Source organism: Notolepis coatsorum (genome assembly GCF_963971535.1).
Source record: "Notolepis coatsorum genome assembly, chromosome: 13".
Lineage (NCBI taxonomy): Eukaryota > Metazoa > Chordata > Actinopteri > Aulopiformes > Paralepididae > Notolepis > Notolepis coatsorum.
In genome coordinates, this window is record NC_140177.1 from 74,943,939 (window position 1) to 74,967,885 (window position 23,947).

Genomic DNA, 23,947 nt, shown 5'->3' on the forward strand with positions numbered 1-23,947 from the left:
TTGTCTTGTTTCATGTTAAAAAAGGGAAAATAAAAAACATTTATTAAAAAAAAATTAAAAATAACTGTACTTACAGTAGATTTCATTCACAATTTTTGCTGCCCTGTCAGGGGCGCCTGGTGGTACTAAATCCAGATTGAACTCTGCCATTGGAAAGGGGAGATTTGGCCCGACCCATAGATGTGTGACATGGCCATAATAAGGTCATTTATAGGCCTTATATTCTATATTCATATTTCAAATTGCATGTGTCCGGATGGCAAAATTCTGTACTATCTACAACCCCCCCCCCCCCCCCCCCCCCGTGCACGTGTTCTCAAGAAGGTGCTGAATGAGCTACATTCCCTGAGATCCATAGATGTCCCTAGATATCAAGAACATGCAAATGTAGAGCATTTTTCCCTATTGTTAGGTTTTAGTGAGTTTTTCCTTACCTTCGCGTGGGGTATGTCTGGGAGTTAGGGATGGGTACCGAATTCGGTACTTTTGAGGTACCGAACCGAAACACGTCGGTACTACCGTACCGAGTATCGAATCAAGTGAGAAACCGAAAAAAAAAAAAAATCCTTTTTTTCTTTTCATGTCAACGTTCACACGCACAATATATGCTTACCTAGGATTTGACTTGATTCAACAACAAAGCAGTCGGAGCAATGACAAGCCGAAAACTGTCGAAATTGTAGTTATTTGAAGTTTGGATTTTTTTTTTTACGCCTGATGTAGGTAAATTAAATTTCTTGAGACTAAAGTACCGAAAAAAGGTACCGTTGGGTACCGGTATCGATTCACAGGTACCGGTACCAGTATCGGTTCAAATGTGAAAGGTACCCATCCCTACTGGGAGTGCTTGCATTCTTTCATTGCATTCTTTCATTTTATTTGCATTTATTTTAAATTTGTTGGACCTTATGGTGTTCTTGTTCTGTTCTTGACTTATTGTTTTCTTCTTGACTTGTTTAAAGAAGACATGTACGGCCCATGGGGACATTAACGTGTGTTGTCGGGCCTTATAAATAAATTTGATTTGATTTGATTTTGACCTTGACCTTGTAGAAGTGGAGCAATCTTCTTTCTGAAAATATGGCTAGGGTTTAGGCATAACAAAAAATATAGTTTGTTTCCTGTTGGTTGTCAGTTAAGGCCATGGGTAGGTAGGGAATTTTTAATTTTTTTTAATTTTATTCTTTCCCACAGCGACTATGAATAGGGAATTTCTTTATTTAATTAACATTTTCACAACAACATGGATGCATGTACTCTGCCAGCATGTTTAATATCCATAATACTAAAGGTTTGACTAAGATTTCTATAAAACTTTATACATTTTTTATTTTTTTTAATTTCTTTTTATATAATCTTTAAAAAAAACTCATAAAATATATTGGGTCGCACCTAAATCGGCAGGGTCGGTCGGCAACCGGAAACAAACCATTATTTTTTTTAGGCCTTAAGGCCTCTGCATGCTACAGAAACTTCAGAGCAACTGCAACACAACATCGGCGTGATTTCAGCGCGGTTGTTTTAGAGGGTCTTGTAGACTGTGTTGCTTGGACGTTGCGTACATGTCCCTCAAATCTAACCTAAACAACCGTTGCGTTGATATTGCATAGCAGTGATTGGTTGGTTAGCGAATGGGGGCGGGCTGTCATAGAATAATATTAGTCCCGCAGAGAATATCATCCTCCATTGTTGTTTCCAGCGTTGACGCTAAATAATTAGCGTCACATAGCTCGCCTTTTTCTGAAAACCCAAGCACATATTGTTCCATAGCATACGCCTTCAGTTGATCATGACAAATCCTCTCTTACCTTGACTATTAAAAAGCCTCCATAATTTAGTAAATAAAGCTGTAGCCAGCCAGCTAGCATTGGGTCTATTCAAAATGCTATCCACATTAGCTACATAGCTAACCAAGTAAATACAATGGTATCCGTCCTGAGGTAACGTTAAATACAACGTTTGCTAGTCGAAATGACTGGACACACACAGGGACAAGTTAAACATCAATCAATTAATTTATTCCAATAGGTAGTTTGAGCTGCATGTGAGCCGAGGTCCTCTCCATTGGAAACTAATGATGTTACGGTAACGTTAGCTCGAAAAGCACAGAAAGTTAAGCTGCTAGCAACAGACACTATAACACTTCCGGTCGGGGGTTTTCAAAATAAAAGAGCGACGTCTAAAATCACCGGAAATACGTTTATTTTGTACATTATCTAATGTTAACACGAACCTAAACTAACTTTAGTTAAACTAACTTTGCGCGTCGATGTTGCAGAAGCATAAAGGCAGAGTGTCTAAAACACTGTTGCTTTGTCGATGTTGTGTTGCAGTTGCTTTGAAGTTTCTGTAGCATGCAGAGGCCTTTAAGAGGTTAAGAGTATGTCCAGCTCATCTGGAAAGTCTTCTAGGCTAGGGGACCTGGAGGGCGATGGAGAATAACACAATGGTGAGATTAACAGATACCGCATGATATTCTAGAGGAGAGCGTGAGATCAGGTAGTGATATTGTGCTTGTAGTCCAGGAGGGAGAAGTCAGAAGACCAGTGCCTCCACCACGTCTGGAGGGTCATGGTCTGTGAGTGAATGTGTATGCTGTAGATAAAGCTGCAGGCACAGGGCTCTACAGTGCGACCATTTCACTTGCATTTGCCCCTAAAAATAGATTTGTGGTGCAAGCCGGAAAAATGATTTTGGAGCACAGTGGGCGAGTAATAGCTTTGTGTAGTGGGCGTGTCAATGCGCAATTGTCATTTCATAATAGACACAGAGGATATTTTCATTGAATCACGGGATGGGAGTGAAAATATACACTCCACGACAATAGGGTAGCACAATGACCAGTAATTGGCATATGACTAAATTGGGGGATGGGAGCATTATGATCAAACGTGTGTGTGTGTGTGGGGGAGGGGGGGGGGGGGTTGCAAATACATTCACTTTGATAGCACAGGGCCTATGAAACTCATGTTTTGCAAACATTCTCAGTAGTAGAACATAATGAAGAAGACTCATCTGAATATATTGTGAGCTTCCTATTTTGGAAAAGGATCATCTGAAGAAGGCTAAAACACTTACTATCGTATTGGATCCTGGTGAGAGGATGCAGCACAGTTTCTCTGTTTAAATGGGGGCCTAGTTTTAAAAGAAATTATTAAAAAATGTGAACCTGTTACAATAAATGAAATGGTGATGTGACATTCAGTGATGCTCTATGGAAAATAAATTGCTTATTATTATTATTGCATTCACCCCAGGATAAGTCGGCTAATATTCTTATTTTTATTTTTAATTTTTTCGTCTGTCTTTGCAGTTACTGGGCAAACCTGAAGCTGTGGTTCAAGCAGAAGATCAGCAAGGAGGAGTTTGACGTTGAGGCTCGCCGGCTCTTGGCACAGGACAATGGTCAGTAGCCACGTCTTCAGTTCTTATGAGAGCGTGTGCCTTTTAATCTTGGATAAATATTGTCATTAATGTCTCTCACTTGTTATTTTTATACTCCTAACAGTTCACGTGCACAATGATTTTCTCCTGGCCATTCTTACACGCTGCCAGATCATTGTATCCACCCCAGGTACGCAGCAGTATATTTCTATCTATATACTTAACTTAAGAGCATTTGTGTTTTTATATGATTAAAGGTATCACAAATTTGGAAAGGATCAGAAGTGCTTTCTTCAATCTAATTTTGACTCCCCGCCATTACCAGATATTGTCCCTGTTTTAACACGTGTTGTTGTGTTCATAGGTGTATAAAGTGTATGTTTTGGTAGATCTCAGCCTACCTTTCACACTGCCATTGATGTTGAAAATATGCTCCATGAAACTTGAAAATCACTAGGCATAGGTAATTTACCCTTGTGCAATCACTGTCATTTATTACTCTACTACAAGTAGGGCTGGGCGATATGACGATATTATATAAATATCGGGTACAGTTCATTAACGATACACTTTTTAAACGTTTCGTGGATATCGTGATGTTTTGCCCTCGCGTTAGAGGCCGCCGCGGCTGAGATGAGACTTACAAGCACAGTGCTAAATGCTTTCCTCTCCCTCTCGCCTCTCCCTCTTGCAGAAAAAAAAAGTCAGTCACACACACACTTGCCCAAATTACTTCATCTACACGCACATACATACACGCACGCAAGCGCACACACCTAGCCAGAGACAGAGAGGCGGTGGCTCGGTGCTAGGGATGCCCCCTGAAACCCAGGAGTAAGCTCCGACGTTAACGGTACTGCTATCGGTAAATTAGTCTATGAGCGGATTAGCTACGGAGCTAACAGTGTACCATCCATCTGCGACGCAACAGTGGCTGCAACAGTGGACACGGAGTAATGTTAACGTTATGTCGAGTTCATACTACACTACACGTATGAACTCGACATAACGTTAACGTTACTCCGTTTCCATGAAGTGTTTAATTAGCAGCAATCTGTTGTTGAAAATGTAACGTAAACCGGAAATGGAATGCGAGGACCGGAAGCCGTCATGAAGTCGGCTTCTGGACCTTGTAGTCATATATATTGTAGTCTTTTAGTCTTATTAACTAAAAGATTTTAACAAAATAAAAAGCAGCAGCACTATTGGATAACTGAGTCATGTTTGCTATGTATTTCTTTCTTTAGGGGAGTAGGACATTTGTTTCACAGTTTTAGCATGATGTTTTATAGATGGCTAGGTTAAACACAGGTTTTTGTTTTTAAGAGGGGGGTTTGATTTGATTTGATTGAAGTTTATTTCAAGTATGCAACACAAACATCAAGTACAGATATAGCCTTAAGCCGTTCAAATAATAAATGTATACATACATGTAAATAAATAAATAGTTACAATATGTAATCTAATCATCTAAATCTAATCTAATATATAATCTAAAAAAACGAAAGGCTAAAATGCTAAATATATAATCTAAGAATCTAATAATCTAAATCTAATATATAATATAAAAATGCTAAATGCATGAGTCTTTTGTCTTTAATGTTCGCTTGCAAACTCAAATACTGTCTTGGTAAGCCTCATAATGAATTGTTTGGGGAAAAAAGGAAAAACATCGTGATGTGTATCGTGTATCGCCGAAAGGTCAGAAAATATCGTGATATCATATTTAGGCCATATCGCCCAGCCCTAACTACAAGCTATTCAAACTACTACAAGCTGTTCAGAAACTGGGAGTTAATAACAAGCGCACCCAACTAGTTGCATAATGAACTAGCAACTTGCAAGTCTCATGGAGTATTCTCCACCCTCTTTCAACATCAATAGCAGTTTGAATGGTGTTTTGTAAGGTAAGCTGATATCGGCTAAAACACACCTACGAACACAAAATATGTTCAAGACGGCAATCTCCGGTAATGAAGAGAAGTCAAAATTAGATTGTTATGGTCCTTTTAAGAACCGCTGGGCTTGCAGTCTATTTATTAAAAGCTGCTACCTTTTATTTTTACATTTCCATTTGAACCCCTTCCTTGGACAAGCATCACATTCCCAGTGGAACCTCTATGTCACGGAGTTGTTATTTTGTGTTCCTCTTGTCATTGTCCTCCAGAGGGTGCTGGGTCTTTACAGTGGACTGGTGTCTCTGCTTCAAAGCCTAGCAAACCCAAAGGCAAGAAGAAATTCTCCTCCAGACAGAAATTTGATGTAAGTTTTCATCATCCTAGTTAGGGCAATGGTTGTAATTTGTGTATGTAGTAGAAGATTATCAATGTTGGTGGGATAGGGAGGGCTTTTAAAAATTCACCTCAAGCTTAGTTAATGATAACTGATAAATTAGTGGTTTTCTATGACATTTTACCATCTTAAGCAAACAATTTATATGAATATAATACTAATACATGTATTTTCCTTTTACATTGATGGCGTCTGATAATCCGAAGTAAGTGGATTTAACGAGTGGTAGCCAATAATAACATTTAGATGTTTTGGACGTCCTGTTTGTACCTTTTTAGCATCGCTTCCAAGCCCAGAACCCCCTGAGTGCAGCCCAACCTTTCAGCCCGCGGGAGGTGGGAGGGGAGGAGGAGGAGCTCCGGCTCAGCGCCCACACCCTGCTGCTGCCCACACGGGGCCAGCTGGAGGCTCGCATGATGGTGACGGCCTTCGAGCTGGGTCTGGATAACGTCACAGATGATGCCGTCAGCACCCTGACCTACGCTGTGGAGGTGTGTGTTGTGGCGGACGGTATAGACCTGTTTGCTGTATACGTCAGACTCTGTGTGCAAGTGCATCACTGGGGCAGAAAGGAATCCTGGTCAGAACCACGGGGCAGACTACAATATTATTTGCATTTGTTAGCCATGCTAGTGATCTAAAACAATCAATCCATGCCAAAGCTAGATATGTAAAAGGTGAAAGACGCATACTCTCAGCCATGCTGATTTGGCAAAATGACATCCAGCCGTTTTTGTTTTGAAACCACTTTTAGTCAGGGCAGTGCCATGGTTTCTCCCCCATTGTACTTCTTTTAGCACAGCAGCTCACGCAGGTAGTGGGCAACTTAGTCACGTGACTCAGTTGGTATTGCTGATTGGCTAGAACACGGTATGTTTGTAAACAGTAGGGATGGGCATTATAAAAAAAAATCCAGATGGATTGATCGCATGATGTACTCGAGTAGTGATCGATTAGTCGCTGTCTTCTCTCCTACAGCAAGTTGTTGACGCACACACGCTTGCAGACGCTGCTCACAGTGCTCTCATTGCCCCTCCCCCTCACAGACCCGTCTTGTCAACATCCTCTCATTCGCTCTGAAGATAGCAAGAGTGCAGCTCCTCTTTCAACATCACTGAAGCATTAAACAAAATTAACGTTAGCTGGCTAGCTACTGATGGCTCATAATATCAACGGCTGATAACATCATTGGTGTTCGTTTTTTCAGCTGTTGGCTAGCTAGCTATCGTTCTTCCGTTGGCTAACGTTAGCTACCTAGCAACTGTAGCTAGCTAATAGAGGCTGTGCTTGGCTGCGTGAATATTAAAGGCAACCAACTTGTGTTCAGCTTTTCGTTCAGCGTTTCTCTGATTGGCCACACGGCCACGTGACCGCCCGCCCCCTTTTGCCGCGAGCGCGGCAGAGGTCCCAAATGAAATGAATGAAGCGCGGAGCATAATGTATAATGTTATTTCGCGTTTGTAACGTCATAACATCAGTGGAGGCTGCTGACTGATTAATAATAAGCTCTCTTTATTTCGCGGAGCATAATGTATAATGTTATTTCGCGTTTGTAACGTCATAACATCAGTGGAGGCTGCTGACTGATTAATAATAAGCTCTCTTTTTACACCCATGGGCCATGTGGAACACCTTTCTAAAAAGTTGAAAGTAAAAATATGTATAGAAACAAATCATGCTTTTCTGCTGCCAGTAAGAAGACCATTGTACAATAATCCACAATTATGTCTGTATTTGATTATGGTGAAATTATGTACATGCATGCCTCTCCCTCCACCTGAACGCCCATCCACGCTGTGTATCATAGAGCACTGGGTTTTATCACTGGAGATACATTTCTCACTCACCAGTGTATTTTATATGAAAATAATTGTAAGTAGGTGAATTCTACACATCTGACAACGCCATCTGACAATATCATAATGATGTGTTTTCTATATTATATCCACAATCATTCATCTAAAAAATTGTATGGGCGTAAATACATGTTAAGATATTCAAAATCGTCACAGCAGTATAGTTTGTTTATACTTCAGAAGTATGATATTTGAACGCGGTCCCCAAAATGAATGGAAGCGAATGAGGTGCCTGACGCCTGACACTTGGGAGGAATGGGGGCGTGTTGCAGCGTATATAATATAATAATAATCTGGTCAGGGGGCGGCTAGGTGGTGTAGTGGGCAAGGCACTCGCCACCAGTGTGGAGACGCTAGGATTCGCGTGTTCGAATCCAGCTCTCCACATTGTTTTTCAGTTTGGCTGGTCGTCCGCAGTAATACACATTGGCCGTATTACGGGGAGGGAAAACTGAAGGGTGGGGATCGAACGTTGTGAACAAGCGACTCCTACAAGTCGGTTGGTGCGCCTGCGCAGTAGAATCAGGAAGTGTCGGGGGCAGCGTGAGCCTCCCACGCGTTACTCCTCGACACTGAGAGATCGAGCTGCGCAGGTGAAAAGATGCGACTGCTGTTACCTCAAGTACCGGAGGGGACTTGTGCTATGTATGACTTAGTCCACATTGCAGCCGGCTTGTGGGAGGCAAGAAACAGCGTTCGTGACAGGGGAGGGTTGAATTGGATGATACGAAATTGGGATGGGAGAAAATATGGAAAAATGGGAGAAAAAGTGGATCAAAAAAAAAATAATAATCTGGTCAGCAGCCTCCACTGATGTAGTGTGATTCAAACCCCCTCAATGTGCAGTTTCTAGTTAATCAGTCAGTTACGCAGCCTCCACTGATGTACAGTGAAGAGTGAATCTGGTAGTTGGTTTATGACGTTACGAGTTAATCAGTCAGCAGCCTCCACTGATGTTATGACGTTACAAACGCGAAATAACATTATACATTATGCTCTGTGAAATAAAGAGAGCTTATTATTAATCAGTCAGCAGCCTCCACTGATGTTATGACGTTACAAAACGCGAAATAACATTATACATTATGCTCCGCGAAATAAAGAGAGCTTATTATTAATCAGTCAGCAGCCTCCACTGATGTTATGACGTTACAAAACGCGAAATAACATTATACATTATGCTCTGCGAAATAAAGAGAGCTTATTATTAATCAGTCAGCAGCCTCCACTGATGTTATGATGTTACAAACGCGAAATAACATTATACATTATGCTCCGCGAAATAACATTATACATTATGCTCCGCGCTTCATTCATTTCATTTGGGACCTCTGTCGCTTGCAGGGACCTCTGCCGCGCTCGCGGCAAAAGGGGTCGGGGGGTCGTGGCCAATCAGAGAAAAGCTGAACACAAGTTGGTTGCCTTTAATATTCACGCCTGCTGGCTGGCTACCCTTTTAAATTTGCAATGGAATGGAGCTAACTAACTGTATATCAATGTGATTGGCTGAGACAGTATTTTGTACAGTTGGCTGGCTGGCTGTTGTGGATTCGGGTAGCCAGCTGATTCGGGTAGCCAGCTAGCTGGCTGGCAGTTCGTAGTGCAGTAGCTGGCTGTTGTTGGCTGAAAGATAGTTTTCTCATAGCCGTGAGTAATCGATTACTCACGCCCACCCCTAGTAAACAGCGAACACGTCTATTGGGTGGGAGTGATTGGGTGGTGGTGGGGGGGAGTTGTTTTGCGGGATGCGAGGTACAGGTGTGTGTGTGTGTGTACATTTGGGTGCATTTGTACAACCCTTTTACTGTTTGTAAACAGTGATTAGGTTTTGGGATGCACACGCAATTTGGTTTTGCAGAGGTCCCCAGGGGATGGTTGAAACCATGCAATGTCTTGACAACCTGTCTGTCCGTGGAAGCAAGCCAGAGCGCGTGAGTGGAGTTGAGTGAAAGGAAACTCTTGTTCACCAAACCCACTTGCGTGCGTGCGAGCTCTCTGCTCCACCACTCCATCCTTGCTTTTGCCCCGCTCTTTACCACTCCCCAGCTTGCAGGAAAAAGGCCGCTCCATATTCCCTCCCGTGTGAGAGCAGACACTGGGTCGATGGCGAGTGGTTTTAGCAACTTCGGAGCACGGATGGGCTGCTTTTGATTTTATTTGATTTTATTAGAATTTTTTTTTAAATACAAGATTCCAGAAAAACGTGAAGGATGCTACACAAAAAGTCAAGACTTATTTCTATTGTGGTCCTTGGTCTCAGACAGACGAGCAATACAAAACATGACCTTAAATAACAATTTGACAAACTACATAGACATGAACATTTTAAATGCAGTACAAACGTAGCCACAGGCAACAATGTATCAGACACCATTTTCATGCATATTAAAAACTAGTTTTTGACATTGTCGAGGAGCCACGATTTAACTTTTTTCTTAAAATTGTGCCGGCTACTGATGCATTTTAGCTGTGAAAGTAGCAAATTCCAATTTGTGGCTCCCCAGAATTTAAAAGAACATTTGCCCATATTAGTTTTGAACCTTGGAATATGCAGGTCAGCAATGCTGGCTCTGGTGTTATGGGTATGCATGTCCCTGTTCCACTGAAAATAATTTGTAAGATAAGAGGGGGCCCTGCCGCCCTATTATTATAAATGTTGTGAACTATGTTGAGCTGAAGTTGAACGGACCTGGCTTCCAGAGGGAGCCAGCCCAGCAACTGGAAGTGTTGTTTGCCCACATGTGCTCTGGAGGCTAGTCCTAGAGTTAATCGGATGAGTTTGTTCTGGGAAACCTGTAACTTATCTTTTAAAACTTGTCAGACCTCCGTACCAAGAACAGATAGCATAGTCGAAGCAACAAGAAACAAGAGAATTTGCCAGAATGCGAAGACTTTCAGGGTCTAGTAAATGTGCTTTCCTGGTCAGAAATTTAGTTCTGCCATTCACCTTGCTCATAGTTTTGCTGTATGAATAATCAATCAATCAACCGCGCAGGTGATTGATTGAAAATTTTATTAACAGATTGCAGAATGGGTACAATACACTACGGCTCAATACACATAATTGTTAAGGGAATGCAGACCAGAGAGACTTTCGTCTTGTTTACATCAGGGTCCCCCATTTTCAATTCATAATGAATTGTAAGTAAGGGTGCAATTAGCACCGTGCAATCCATTCTTTGTGGATCCCGCCCTATGTGTGTCTGCTATGTAGGCTAGCAACATGATGCTGATCACGATGTTCATATTGGAATAACGGAACACTGCAGAGGAGCACTGAGCGTGCATAACGCCCCACCTCTGTCCCTCTCTATTCCAAGGTGAAAGTCAACGGCAGGTGGTGATTTTGAACATTTAAAAGTACTATAATATACCAGTAACTCTTCTATAAATATTTCCCCATAATGTCCTTAACACTTCCAGTGCCACGCCTCTTACTCCTCATTGGTGCCTCATGCCACCCATTAACCCCATGTAAACGGTCAGCTTGTTTGTAGAGCTATAACCATATTATAGCTATGGATACAGTACTATAGTCATTTGACACTGGGTTTCCTCCGGTCAAGATGCAAAAAAGAAAAAAAAATTCCATCCATACGTTCCCGTGTTATACCGTGATGAATATAAGTATGGTTTTAGAGCGGTCTATCGTAATCCATGAAATGCTGAGTTATAGTCCTACATGTCGATTACGGTACATTGTAGATGCTAGCGTTCCTCTCCTGAACCCGCTATTGTTTCGGATTCAAGTCCACATTATCTGTATTATGTACCATCATGAATGCATTACAGGGGGGGGGTCGTTTCTGATTATTCTAGCGTCAGTAACGCCATTCGCATTGAACACTAGAAACGGTTACCAGCCCGATCGCTATGAAAGCATTGCAGGATATACAATGCTTGTATATCTAATTTTATGTTGTTATGTTTATGTGTTTGTTTAAAAAATAATAAAAAATAATAATAAAAAAAAAAAAAGCATTGCAGGATCAAGCTAGAATTGACGTCAAATCGCTCTTACCTTTGGCCAAAATCCAAAAAGAATATTTCAATTTCTTGATCGCCATCTGGTAGATCCAATCCCCATTTGCTCTACGTTATAAATGAGCATAACATACGGCAGTGTTTCCCACAGGATTTCAGAGACTATGGGGGTGAACCTCCGACCCTCTAGGGGAGGGCTAGATCTATGATGAACTTTGTGCTCAAAACACAAAATCGACTAGACTAGTGCTTCCCAATCCTTTCCTCGATGCACCCCAGCCGTTCAATGTATTTGTTAAATTCCACCACCAGCACACCTGATTCAACTTAACTAGCCCTTTATTAGTTGAATCAAGGTGTGCTGGTGGTGGAATTTAACAAATACATGGAACGGCTGGGGTGTCTCGAGGAGAGGTTTGGGAACCACTGGACTAGAGCAGACATTTGAGCCATCAAATAAATGAAGCAAAAGTGGTTACCTGTGTTGAACTGGTTTATTTTTTAGAAAATAAAAAAATATAGTGGATTACTATTACGACTACTACCACTGCCAATACTACTGATGCATCCCTATTGGCAAACTTTCTATTTAAAAAATATATTTTATTGATTCATTATACAACTGTGGCCGCCACAGTCTAGGTAATAATGGGAAACCCTGTACGGATCAAGCATAGTTGACGGGCTTCGATGTAACCGGCTGAACTGTGCGCTTCGCCAAGAACAAAAAATGAAATCCGAGACATGGGGTCATTCCACAGCCCAGTTAAGTTCAAGTTTCAAGTTTCTTTATTAGTTATCATACAAAAGTACAGAATACTTTTATATACAATGCTTCTTTCTGTTTTGCTCCAGAGATTGTGCTAGATAAAAATAAATACCGTACTTTTCGCACTATAAGCCGCACCTGACTATAAGCCGCAGCAGCTAAATTGAATGATGTGTACATATATAAGCCGCACTGGACTATAAGCCGCAGGTGTTTTAATGTTTAATTACCATATGTAAGGGTTCGTGCACAGAGGGGATTGTCACAATACTGTCGGACAAATAACAAGAATTAACTCATTTACAAGTTGTATTAAGTTTAGCAAATAAGGGAACAGATAAATAACATTTCAATGCAGTAAAAAAAGCAATATTTTCGGGTTTGGTCCACATATAAGCCGCACCGTTATATAAGCCGCAGGGTCGAAAAATGGGGGAAAAAGCCGCGGCTTATAGTCCGAAAAGTACGGTAAGTACAATAAGTATAAAATAGAAGTCAAGTACGTAGACAAAGGTGTTCAATATACATATATACAATGCAGAGTAGAAAAGTAACTTGAGTTACAATATACAGTACAATGCAGAAATGGGATGAGGTACAATTTACAGTAAGGTGTAATGAGGTATGACTATGAGTTGTAGTGCAATAAATAAATAAAACCAATAAATATAAAGTGTGTTAAGTGTCTAAAGTGGGTGCTGCAGTGAGTTGTTTGTTTAAAGTGAGTGTGTGCGTGTGGATGTGTGTGCTGTGAGTGTATTTGATGGTTTGTTACATAGTGTTATTGTCATTTAGCATCCTGGTGGTAGCTCGATACCGCCGCCTGGTAGGATGCGGCCGGTACTGCACCTTCGGATTCCCACTATGCATTTTTCAGCCAACACACAGCATCCAGAGATTAAATGGGGTATTAAAATCGGGAAAAAAGGGAAAAACGACCCAGAAACGAGAATCTTCGTTTATGGCACTGAACGGTCGGGGCACAGCAACGAGAATCTTCGTTTTTGGAAATGAATGTGTTAATAATGAATGGGCTTTGGCAAGGCAACATAATGAGTAGAACGGAGCACATTTTTGCACTTTGAGCAACAGATTAAAATGCGCTCCTCACTCGGGTCAGGAATGTCATTCTGGTTTTTCCAATTTCCGTCATTGTGAGTTTTGTGAGTCTTGCCTACAAGATGACATTGACCAAAAAAAAGGATATATTTGTTTCTTTCATGTCCTATTTCATAGTAGAATATATTAGATTATTCACCAAAATCAAAAGTCTCAAGTCAGATGACTGAGGAATGGACCACAGAATCTTCAGGTTTTTAATGGTATCACTGACCAGAGCAAACGATTGAGTATTTATGAAATCTACACCATTGCTTACTTGATATAATTACTGCTTGAAGGGTCAGGAGATTGTGCAAACACTGATTCTACTGTTGGTCATTACAGCACCATTTGAAAGATGTCCTGACTGCTGTTGTCACTCGGAGGAAGTCTTACCGGCTACGCGATGGGCACTTCCCCTACGCCTTTGGCAGTGATGTCACACCGCAGCCCTATTTGAAGAACAGCCTGGCTGCCTACCACAGTGTTACCGAATGGTAAAGGCCTTCAGCAGCAATTACTTATTACATTATCTCAATAATCACTCCTCTTCTCTGGTGGGTAATAACTGCATAAATACTCCTGTCCATAAGGTATTTTTTTTCTGGGCTTTTTTCAATTGTTCCCAATGAGGAGTGAGCGTATGCGGCAGCCTAGAGGGTACGCACTGTGGCCGGCTTGTTTTGTCAGAGCTCTGCCTTTTTTGTGCCGCCGCTCCGAGCGTTTCTTGTTGAAAACCTCTGAACTTTTCTGAAAGTCGCCGGTGTCGTCACTGTCTCCATTTCAGACAACCAATCAGGGTTTCCGTTAGAACAAATTGTTGCCGGTCTCCGTGACCTGCAAGATTTCAATCTACCGGACAAATGAGATTAATTCCGGTCATAGTTTATTGAGCTTTAAAACAATTGATAGGCAGGCTATATAAAGAATGTCATCCTCAAGGCATGTAGATTTATAATATTATTACTTAAAACTAGGCTACTTTTGCATATACAGTCATTAATATATTCCAAATAAAATAAGTCCCTCGATACTCCGTGCTGCTGCTGACTTGAAATAAAATAGACCGCGTATGTGGGCAGTCGGTCCGACACTAAACAGCAGTCTGTTATAATCACATTTTTATGAGCTAACGAATTCCGTTATATTGGACATTTGTATTAATTATATCAAGCGAAGAACTGAGAAAGCAGAGAGACGGCAACATTATCGTGGTTTGCGTGACGACTCTCTCCACCTCGCAACGACTTATTTGCAAAGAGTATGGCGCTGCAGAGCAGCAGATTCAGCCGTTATTGGCTCTTTACTGGGGACCGCACAGCAGCACCCCCCACCCAACATTGGCTGAAAATGGCTGAATTGGAGTACTGCTGGAATACTGCATTGTGCTGCTGTTGCTATGGCTCTGCATCTGCAGCTTCACAAAAGTTCGCACACCCAGCACTAAGCTCTCGCTGACAACGTCGTTGTCATTATTAGAAGCAACGAGGAAACAAATGTAATGATCGTTTCGTTCATCGCATAGGCTATTTAATTTTAGCCTATTTTAACACAATTCAAATAATCAAATTGTGCTTAGACTCAGGGAATTATTTTCACCGGACATTAAGACCGGAGAGATTAAATATGTCGGACTTCAACAGATTTTGCCGGTCAAATACCGGTAATTACCGGCTAACGGAAACGCTGCAACCAATCATATCCGACGAATTGCTCTACGGCCGTCGGATTCCGCTGTGACAGCAGGAACGTCACCAAACTCTTCCACAAGCGTCCTCCGGCTGGTGGTCATCGTGACAAAACACCAATACAGTAAAAGAGCTAATAAAAAGTTAAACTGGATTGCGATGCCAGGCATTCAAAATAACAAATATACAATAAAACTCAAAGGCAGTTCTAGGCGGTAAAATAACCGCAAGCGCTAAATCCCAGCGCTCCCCAGCGCCCTGCCAGCGCAGTAACAAGCTTATGGACCCAAGCCCTAATACAGTTCAAACTATTAACTGTCGTTTTTTTTTATCATACATTTTTTTTTATTTATGATAAAAACACATTATTATTTTTTTTTAGTAATGGGCACATACAAAGATTGTTGTACATTTGGTAGCCTATACCAGTGATTAAGGTCGCATTCACACCAGCGCTGTTTGGTCAGAGTTCGTTTCCTCAGATAGTCCGCTTGGTTTGGGGTAGTGTGAAAGCTCATTCAAACTCTGGTGCGGACCAAAAAAGCGAACTGTGGTCCGACTGAAAACGTAGGTCTCGGTTCGCTTCCAAGTGAACCCTGGTGCGTACTTTTGTGGTGTGAATGCTCATCGGACCAAACGCAAGACCAAATATAGGAAGTGACCCGATAAAACTTCTTGAGTAGAAGGAAACAAAACAAACACTGCGGCGTGCACTGCAAAACAAGCATGCGTGGAACATGTCTCGTGGACAGACGTGGGCGAATGAGGAGGTAAAAGCCCTGATAGAAATATGGTCAGACGAGCTAATTAAACGGCTGCTTGTGGCCACTCACAAAAACAACGAGGTGTACAAGTTGTTTAGCGAGAGAATGATGGCAATGAGCTTCAATCGAACAATCGACCAATGTCACATCAAAGTTAAAAAACTCAGCATTTCAGCAATATATGAGAATAATGTGTGTGCGCTGGGCTGCTCCGGGGAATAATGTGGTGTGTATGTGTGTGCGCTGGGCTGGGCTGCTTCACAGAATAATGTGGTGTGTGCGCTGGGCTGGGCTGCTTCGCAGAATAATGTGGTGTGTATGTGTGTGTGCTGGGCTGGGCTGCTTCGCAGAATAATGTGCTGTGTGTGCGCTGCGCTGCTTCGCAGAATAATGTGGTATGTGTGTGCGCTGCGCTGCTTCGCAGAATAATGTGGTGTGTGCGCTGCGCTGCTTCGCAGAATAATGTGGTGTATGTGTGTGCACTGGGTTGCTTCGCAGAATAATGTGTGAAAGCAAACCGAACCAAATGAAGAATGCAACAATGTTGCAACTTCACCCCCCCCCCCCCCCCCCCCCCGAATCGCACAGAGTCCACCAAACTATATGTGAAAGCGACCTAAGTATAGCTCAGGGAAACCCATGAATTTCCAGGGGGTGCCCAGGAAAGTGAATGTTTTACTGTAGCTGTCGATTCATTTATCATTTAATTTTGCACAGTGCAATGTTGTTCTGCACAACTGTCAAGCTTTTGGCACGGGAGCCTCTTGCCTATCTATTTTGGACTTCTCTGCCAAATGCCGATCTATTTGGGGGTTCCAGGCATTAGACGTTTTCGCAACCCTCGGCTAGTGGTGGAGAGTCGACTCCGACAGTCTCAGGGGGTCGTGCGCACGTTCTGTGCCCCCAAATCTGTGTTTTTTAATATAGACGTGCAGCGGGCGTACTCAAAAGCGAGAGCAATTGTGCAACAGTGACTCGCGTGTCATGTGAGGAGAAACAACCAATCACAGCCTCGTTGATCTTTATTTCCTTCTACAAATATGGACAAGTTGATCATATTAGTGCAGAACTACTACCAGTACCTAGCGCTTATAACTGAGCTAATGTATGTGATAATTGATCAATCGTCTGTAAAGCAGTTTGGTTTTGTTTGCTTAAACATCCGTCTGTCTTGGCACCCTCCAACACACCTTTCGCTTTCTAGACATTAAAAGACACTGTAATTCTTGAGTCAAAATATGATTTGACCACATTAATCTTTTACGTCAATGCAAATCAATGGCACACCAGGTAAATATTATTGTTCCCAGAGGCTAGATATCACAATAACAAGGCTTGTGACAAGTGGAAGCCCTTTCGTAATGTATCAATGATTAAGTTGGCAGAAGCTCTGCCACTAAAATAGCCAACGTGTGGCAGAAGCTCTGCCACTAAAATAGCCAACGTGTGCCTCCCATGCATGGTAGGCAGGGACTACAGATGAAAACTAGCTCATTAGCTAATTCTGGCACATTTACATTGATGTGGAAACTGAATATGTTGAGTATGTGCACTGTCCCTGGGTAAAAATAATAATAAATTAATATAAATAAATATCTGGGAAGTTGAGGAGTCAATTCTGTTGGACTTTTTTTTTGGAATGAGTAGGAGTCAACTCTAGAAATCCCTGAGTCATGCATCACTACCCTCAGCCTATACTTAACTTATCCCCCCTCATGCTTCTCCTCTCCTCCAGCCCCCCTCCAAGTGCTTCCCTCCCTGCTGGCCCGCCCCCCCAGGTCTCACCCGATGAGGCTGAACAGCAAGCTGCCCTCCTATTGGCTTGTTCTGGCGACAGTCTCCCGGCGCCCCTCCCTCCAATCAGCATGTTTGATCTACAGGAGGCCTTACAGGTGAGGATCTGTGTACAGATGAGACTTTTATACAAGTGAGTAGTTCAAAGTGACTGCCAACATTTCCTCAGTGGGGCAGTGAGAGAGGATAAGAAAAGCTGTCCCTGACCTCCGCAAGTACTGTGGAGATGACACTGTAAGTAAGGCACTCTATCCACAACTACAGTGTGTGAGAGAGAGAGAGAGAGAGAGAGGGGGGGGGGTGATGATTCTGACAACAATGCTCTCGCCCTTGGAATACTCCTTGCCTGGATCCAGACCCGTAATCACTAGCCCCTCCCATTTTGGGATTCTTTTAGAATAATTAAGTGAAATGAAATGCAATCCAGTCTCGAGTCTTGAGTGTCAGGCAAATACTCGATTCCTTAATTCTAAATACAAACATTTTCTCTTTCAGTATATCTGCTGCTATTTATCCATTAAACCCTTTGCACCTCCATTCATTCTCCTAACACAGGTCCACCACGGTGTCATGCCCTCTCACACCATGTACGCCCTGAACATGGAGCGCATCTTGTCGCGCCTCTGGCACCCCAGCCACGAAGAACTGGAGCAGGACCGCGTGCACAGACAGCGCCTGGCAGGGAAGGACGGCCTGCTTGTCAGCTGATAAGACGCACTCCTAGGGAAGCATGTACAGACAGACAGATGATAGGTAGGGTGATAGGGCAGTTGAACACGGTGTTTGTTAGGAACTGTGAGAGACTCTTTGGTGGGGGTCCTTCTTACATGAGCCTCACTTGAGAAGGACTGAATAGCTGACACGCTGAGGGCGCACTGTACTCATGCTGTAATCCAGTGGGCTAGAGCCTCATTTCACTTCAGGATATTGGATGTGCACATTGCGCAGACAAACTGGGAAAAAGACACCCAGGGTAAAAAATACAATAATGGCACCAGAAGACTGATTTTACAATAAAAGGTAAAATCTTAAATCTTAAAGATTAAAAAAACGGCGTGACACTGAAGATATTGAGTGGGGGGTGGGGGGAAGACATGCACTTGGATCATGTAAGGGATAATGTATAGCTACGAGGTCATTGTCGCAAAATAATTGACCGACACGGAGTTTAAAACACCGAGCCGCTTCGGCGAGGTGTTTTAAACGTCAGTGAAGGTCAATTATTTTGCGACAATGACCGAGTATAGCTATACGTTATCCCGCTTATTACATGGCTAACTTACTAACAATATACCTAATTCATTTTACATCGACTCGCAACACTGGTTCTGGCTGCGTTCTGGCTGCGTTCTGGCTGCGTTCTGGCTCCGCTCGTCGCTCCGCCCCCTGTCATCGCCGGCAGCAGAACACCGGCAGTGTCTAATTGCACTGAAACAGTGTGTGTCAGTGGGGCTTGATTGCGAACAGCTGCGCACAGCGGTCATTATTGTCCCACAGTGGTCATTATTGAAAAATAATGACCGCTGTCGGGGGGCTATTGACCAATCACAAGCAAGCATTTCGGCGAATGTGAAAACGCCATGTAATAATGGACATTAATTAGGGGTGTAAAGGTACACGTATCCATACCAAACCGTTTCAGTGTGTACCATACCGTACCGAACGGCTGTGTACCGAACAAATACAACGGCATGTTAACCACTAACGACCGGCCACCGGGGGCTGTTTTTTTTTCACAATCTAATATAATAATAATATATATATATTTGTTTACAAGTCAATTATTAATTTCAATATAGAATATTCGTTGACAGCCCTACAAGTACAATTAGTTACTGCACACTACATCACCCCTGAGTGGAACATGGAAAGCCAAACTTTCCCCCACTGTACCGAAAACCCGTACCGAACCTTGACTTCAAAACCGAGGTACGTACCGTACCATGGTTTTTGTGTACCGTTACACCCCTAACATTAATATTAAAACTGTCTCAAAGGAAGTTCATGACAAAATGTCTGGTTCAAGGCTAGTAATGTTAGACCAGTGAGGGTATACCTACACTGTTGGACCATGATGGTATGATGGACCTGCAAGTGATTTATTTTGTGTAGCACTTGGGATACGTGTTCACTAAGTAAATGCAGAATCTAGTGCAGGTGAACCATACAAATGTATATATGAGTTTGCACCTTTTTTTTTCTCTACAATGAAAATGTGATTTATTTTTCAGACAATGACTGTAGAAATAAAATAAAATACATCTTTACATTGTTAAAATATATTTATTTTATTTGTGAGCTAGTTTGTCTTGACTTAAAGGTGCTGTAAGTGGTATTTCTTTGTTAAATAGCTCAACATTCCAACAGCCATCACTGATTATAGAGTGGTCAGTAACATGGGTCTTCCAGCCCCCCCGCGCAATAATGTCCTGGTATTCCGTTCCCACTTTATCCAATCAGGAGAGATATTTTTATTTATTTCAAGAAATCTTGCCAGGCCTGGCAAATTATTGTACTAGTTTCAAGCACATATTTGCTTAAAATTATTTGTTGTCAGACCAGTGTGTGTCATTCATTGGATAACGGGGGAACATTATACCAGAACATTTATTAGTTTACTGTAGAGCAGAATGACTGGGGACCCATGTTATTGACCAAACACGTTTTAGTGATGGCTGTCCGAATATAGAGCTCTTATTTTCTGAATGTGTATAGCACCTTATCTGCTGGATTTAAAAACATGTTTTCAAAGAGATGTCAATGCACTGGCCTGTTTTATAGGCTACCTCTAGGCTCTAGCAAACACTGGTGGTGTAGTTTTGCCAACACTTGAGGGGGCACGGTATTTTAGGCACACCCACCCAGACCACGCCTCTTGAGAGCGGTCTTACCATATTTGGTTTGCCTGCTGCTCATTTCCGACATCGTGCTGTCCAATCGTCTGTTGCGCAGTCGTAGACACTACATTGGAGTGACTCGATGTCCCGCCCGTCCGTCCAACTCCTCACACAACAAACACCGAATGTACTGTACTCGGTTCTTTTATCTTAATGCTCGACACAGTCGTGATTGGGACAAGTAGTAAACACCATGTATATTTTCAACGTTTTATTTGTTATATGTACAATTCTTAAGTGCTCAAAAGACAGGCGTAAAAATAGTATTACAAAGTATCAATTCAGGTCTAACCGACGTTACACCCATATCACAACATTTTATCCATGTAAATGTTAAAAATAAGGCCGTTTTCTGTCAGTTAAAGCTGCACACCTGTGAGTCAATGTCCTTGTGTAAAGGTGTGACGCAATGTGTTTTTCTTTTTTAAGATTGTGTTACACTGTAGTACAAACCGTCGCTGGTGAGAACGCAGTGCTAGACTCGACCCTACCTACATAAACTGCTACTGGGCACTGGGGGTCTCGCGCGGCAGGGGCGCACTGTGTGTGTCATGTGGCCTTGGCCACTTGATAACACAAAGTTTCTATGTCGCCATTCTGTCGGTGCGAGACTGTCTCACGCCTCTTGGCGCTGTGTTTGGTCCCCAACACATTCGGAAATGTCTTTCCATCCCGCACTGTCTGTCCCGCTCCTCGGCTGACCATCAGTACGCCTGGAGCTGCTGCGTCAATATGAGCTGGCAGCCACTGTTCACGTGGTCCATGACCTTCTGCTTGAGCAGGGCCAACTCGTCCCGCAGGACGTTGGCGGAGGAAACCAACTCAGTGTGCTGCGTCTTAAGGTTCTTCACCCGATCCTCGAGCCGCGAGATCCTCTCCAGCTTCCTTTTCCGGCACTTGGACGCGGCCACCCGGTTCCTCATGCGCTTCCTCTCCGCCTTGATGCGCTCCTGTGACTCCATGTCGATGGGAGACAGCGGCGGACTGTCGCCGGACATCATCTCGGGGACCGTCTGGGGCTCCTCTTTGAAGGCGTGTAGCCGCGGGTGGTGCGCTCCCAGCCGGGGGGCGACGCGGCTCTGGTGGGACGGAACCACCGGCGTGTTGTTGTAACCTGTAGTGGAGGAGTGCCTCTCGCCGGTAGGTGCCGACGCGGAGCCAACGGCCCGATTGAAAGAAGTGCCCAAGTTTGTATATTCCGGCGGATCCGCTCGCACCGTGCAGCTGTAGGGCACGACGGGCTCGGACACCGTGGACACGGGTGCCATGTCGTCGTTATTACCCGGTGCGTTTGTCTGCGCGTCGGAGCCGACACTGGGCATGTGCTGCTGATAGTGGAGCTCCGCGAGTGCCCTGACGAAGCCCTCGGCGAAGCCCTCCTGCTCGTCCGTGATGTTCTTGGGGCAGATGAAGTGCGTCGGGGTGGGGGTCGTCAGCCCGGTGCAGGACTGGATGATGAGCCTCTCCAGCTCGGGCGAGGCCAGCTTCAGTAGGCCCACGTCGGGAGACGTCAGGATGTCAATGGCTTTATTGCGCAGCTGTGGTTTGAAATGTTTAGGGTCGTTTAAGTTTAGCGTCATAGTCTGTTTGAGAGTTTTCGGGTTGAATACAAACCCTCCCATTCCGTCGTGGTGCTGGTGAGGATTTGAGGCATGATTCACGGATTCGTCATAGAACGTCGCTTCCATCGTGGTATGCATAAATTGCAATTTTTATCTCGAGTAAGGATTTCGTACAAATGTCCAAACATAAAAATGTTTCCAAAAAGGTAGACAATTTCGAGTGTCTCTGGTGGTAATCCCGTTACCGCACTCAATTGTCTAGGGTAGCGTCCGCCTATTGTTGAACTTCAACTCACTGGACAACTTTCTCTGTCCTGCGTGGAAAGTTTTCTTCTTGAGAATAAAGAGTGACCATCAATACAAACGTGTTCCCCAGTCGATGGGCGTCAATGTTTCATTAGAATTGTCCTTTTGAATAAGGCTTTTCTTCTCATAAAGTAGACACTCTGCCTGGCCTGTTACAATAAGCTACTTTCTATCACTTCCAACGTGGAGACGAACTTTATCCACTTCTAAGCTGCAGCTATACTGAAAATAACAATGATGTCATTTCTACAGCCTCTGATTGGCTTGAGATGATTTAATGGGCGGTACATTTTGTAATGACATGCTCGTTGCTCTGACAACCAGCCATATCCCCGCCTCCCGCGGTGGGTTATGGGATTAGGTAATGCAGAAACTGGAGCGATGTACTCTGGGATTACGTAGTGCTTTTGAATATTTAGTTACCCGCTCAATTATTTTACCCGTCCTAAATCTCAAACCAGGCTGTCCAAATGGTCTGTTTAGATTAGCCTTGATTCAAGGTTAAATCTATCTATTTATTTGTTTATTTCTCTCTCTCTCTCTCTCTCTCTCTCTCTCTCTCTCTCTCTCTCTCTCTCTCTCTCTCTCTCTCTCTCTCTCTCTCTCTCTCTCCCCTCTTTCTGTGTCAGTGGGTTAGTGAGTGAAAGGGAAATCATGCCATCATCATCATACTAACTGACAATAAAATGCCTTATACTATTAGGCAAAACAAGCTGTTAGTGTTATACTATAATTAATTGCACATATATACAATAATTGGTCCCTCCCTGTATTCCCACAAGTAAACATGTTTTGGAAGATTGCAATTTTCTGGTTAACAAACATATTGTGTTTTTATAGTGTACATTTAGGTTAATTTGTGCACCCCTTTTATTTTATTTTGAGCTTTAACCTCTGTAAATTTAATAATCGCTCCACATTGATATAGTCTAATTTCAAAATGTTTATTCTATTCATACATATCTTTGTATGTGTGTGGGGGGGGGGGGGGGGGTTCTGTTTAATACTGACATTATACCTAGTTCAATGACAGGTCTGTGTATGAGGTGCCCACTTGATAACCCAAATAAAATACACACACACACACGCATACAATCCAGGGTTGGTTTCTACATAAGCAGCACCACTCTCTCAAACAATTACACCAGATCCTATTGTATTGGTAACTGTGCTGTAGGCTATGTGTTGGTCTGTGGAGCCTCGGATCCCTTAGAGCTCAGTGTGAAGCTGTGCTACTGGCTCAATGCTCTGTACAGCCATTGTCTTCCCTATACTCCTAGTCCGGCCTGTCTGGCCTGCCGCCTTGTATTATTCAACGCATTCTCTTCGACCCTACTATAAATAAGTTAACAGACCACAGGAGCTCCAGACAGACTGGGGGGAGTGCTGCCTGCCTGAGGTCAACTCTGAGATTCCATGCCTGAAGTCAGTGAAACACACACACACACACACACACACGCATCCTTGGCATATGTAAAAGCACAAATACCTTAATAGGATCATTTTCTAATGAAAGTGAAAGTGCCACATTCAAAATTCTATCAAAGTAA

The 23,947-nt window shown here is 43.0% G+C and overlaps 2 protein-coding genes across 2 annotated transcripts in view; one reads left to right on the plus strand and one right to left on the minus strand.

Moving 5' to 3' along the window:
* The window catches only part of tada1 (transcriptional adaptor 1), a 29,021-nt gene extending 8,702 nt beyond the window's left edge, over positions 1-20,319 (plus strand). Inside the window, exons 2-8 of the mRNA XM_084326860.1 lie at positions 3,314-3,405; positions 3,509-3,574; positions 5,552-5,646; positions 5,955-6,167; positions 13,732-13,883; positions 17,574-17,730; positions 18,188-20,319. Of these exons, the coding sequence (XP_084182986.1) occupies positions 3,314-3,405; positions 3,509-3,574; positions 5,552-5,646; positions 5,955-6,167; positions 13,732-13,883; positions 17,574-17,730; positions 18,188-18,340 (928 nt within the window). The 3' untranslated portion in view covers positions 18,341-20,319. The remainder of the gene's footprint in view (positions 1-3,313; positions 3,406-3,508; positions 3,575-5,551; positions 5,647-5,954; positions 6,168-13,731; positions 13,884-17,573; positions 17,731-18,187) is intronic.
* Positions 20,320-20,321: 2 nt separating this feature from the next.
* LOC311238698 (transcription factor Jun-like) lies at positions 20,322-22,583 on the minus strand. Its single transcript, XM_084326861.1, has one exon. It carries the CDS (start codon positions 22,227-22,229, stop codon positions 21,234-21,236), a length of 996 nt encoding a protein of 331 aa, XP_084182987.1. The 5' UTR covers positions 22,230-22,583; the 3' UTR covers positions 20,322-21,233.
* Positions 22,584-23,947: the final 1,364 nt, after the last annotated feature.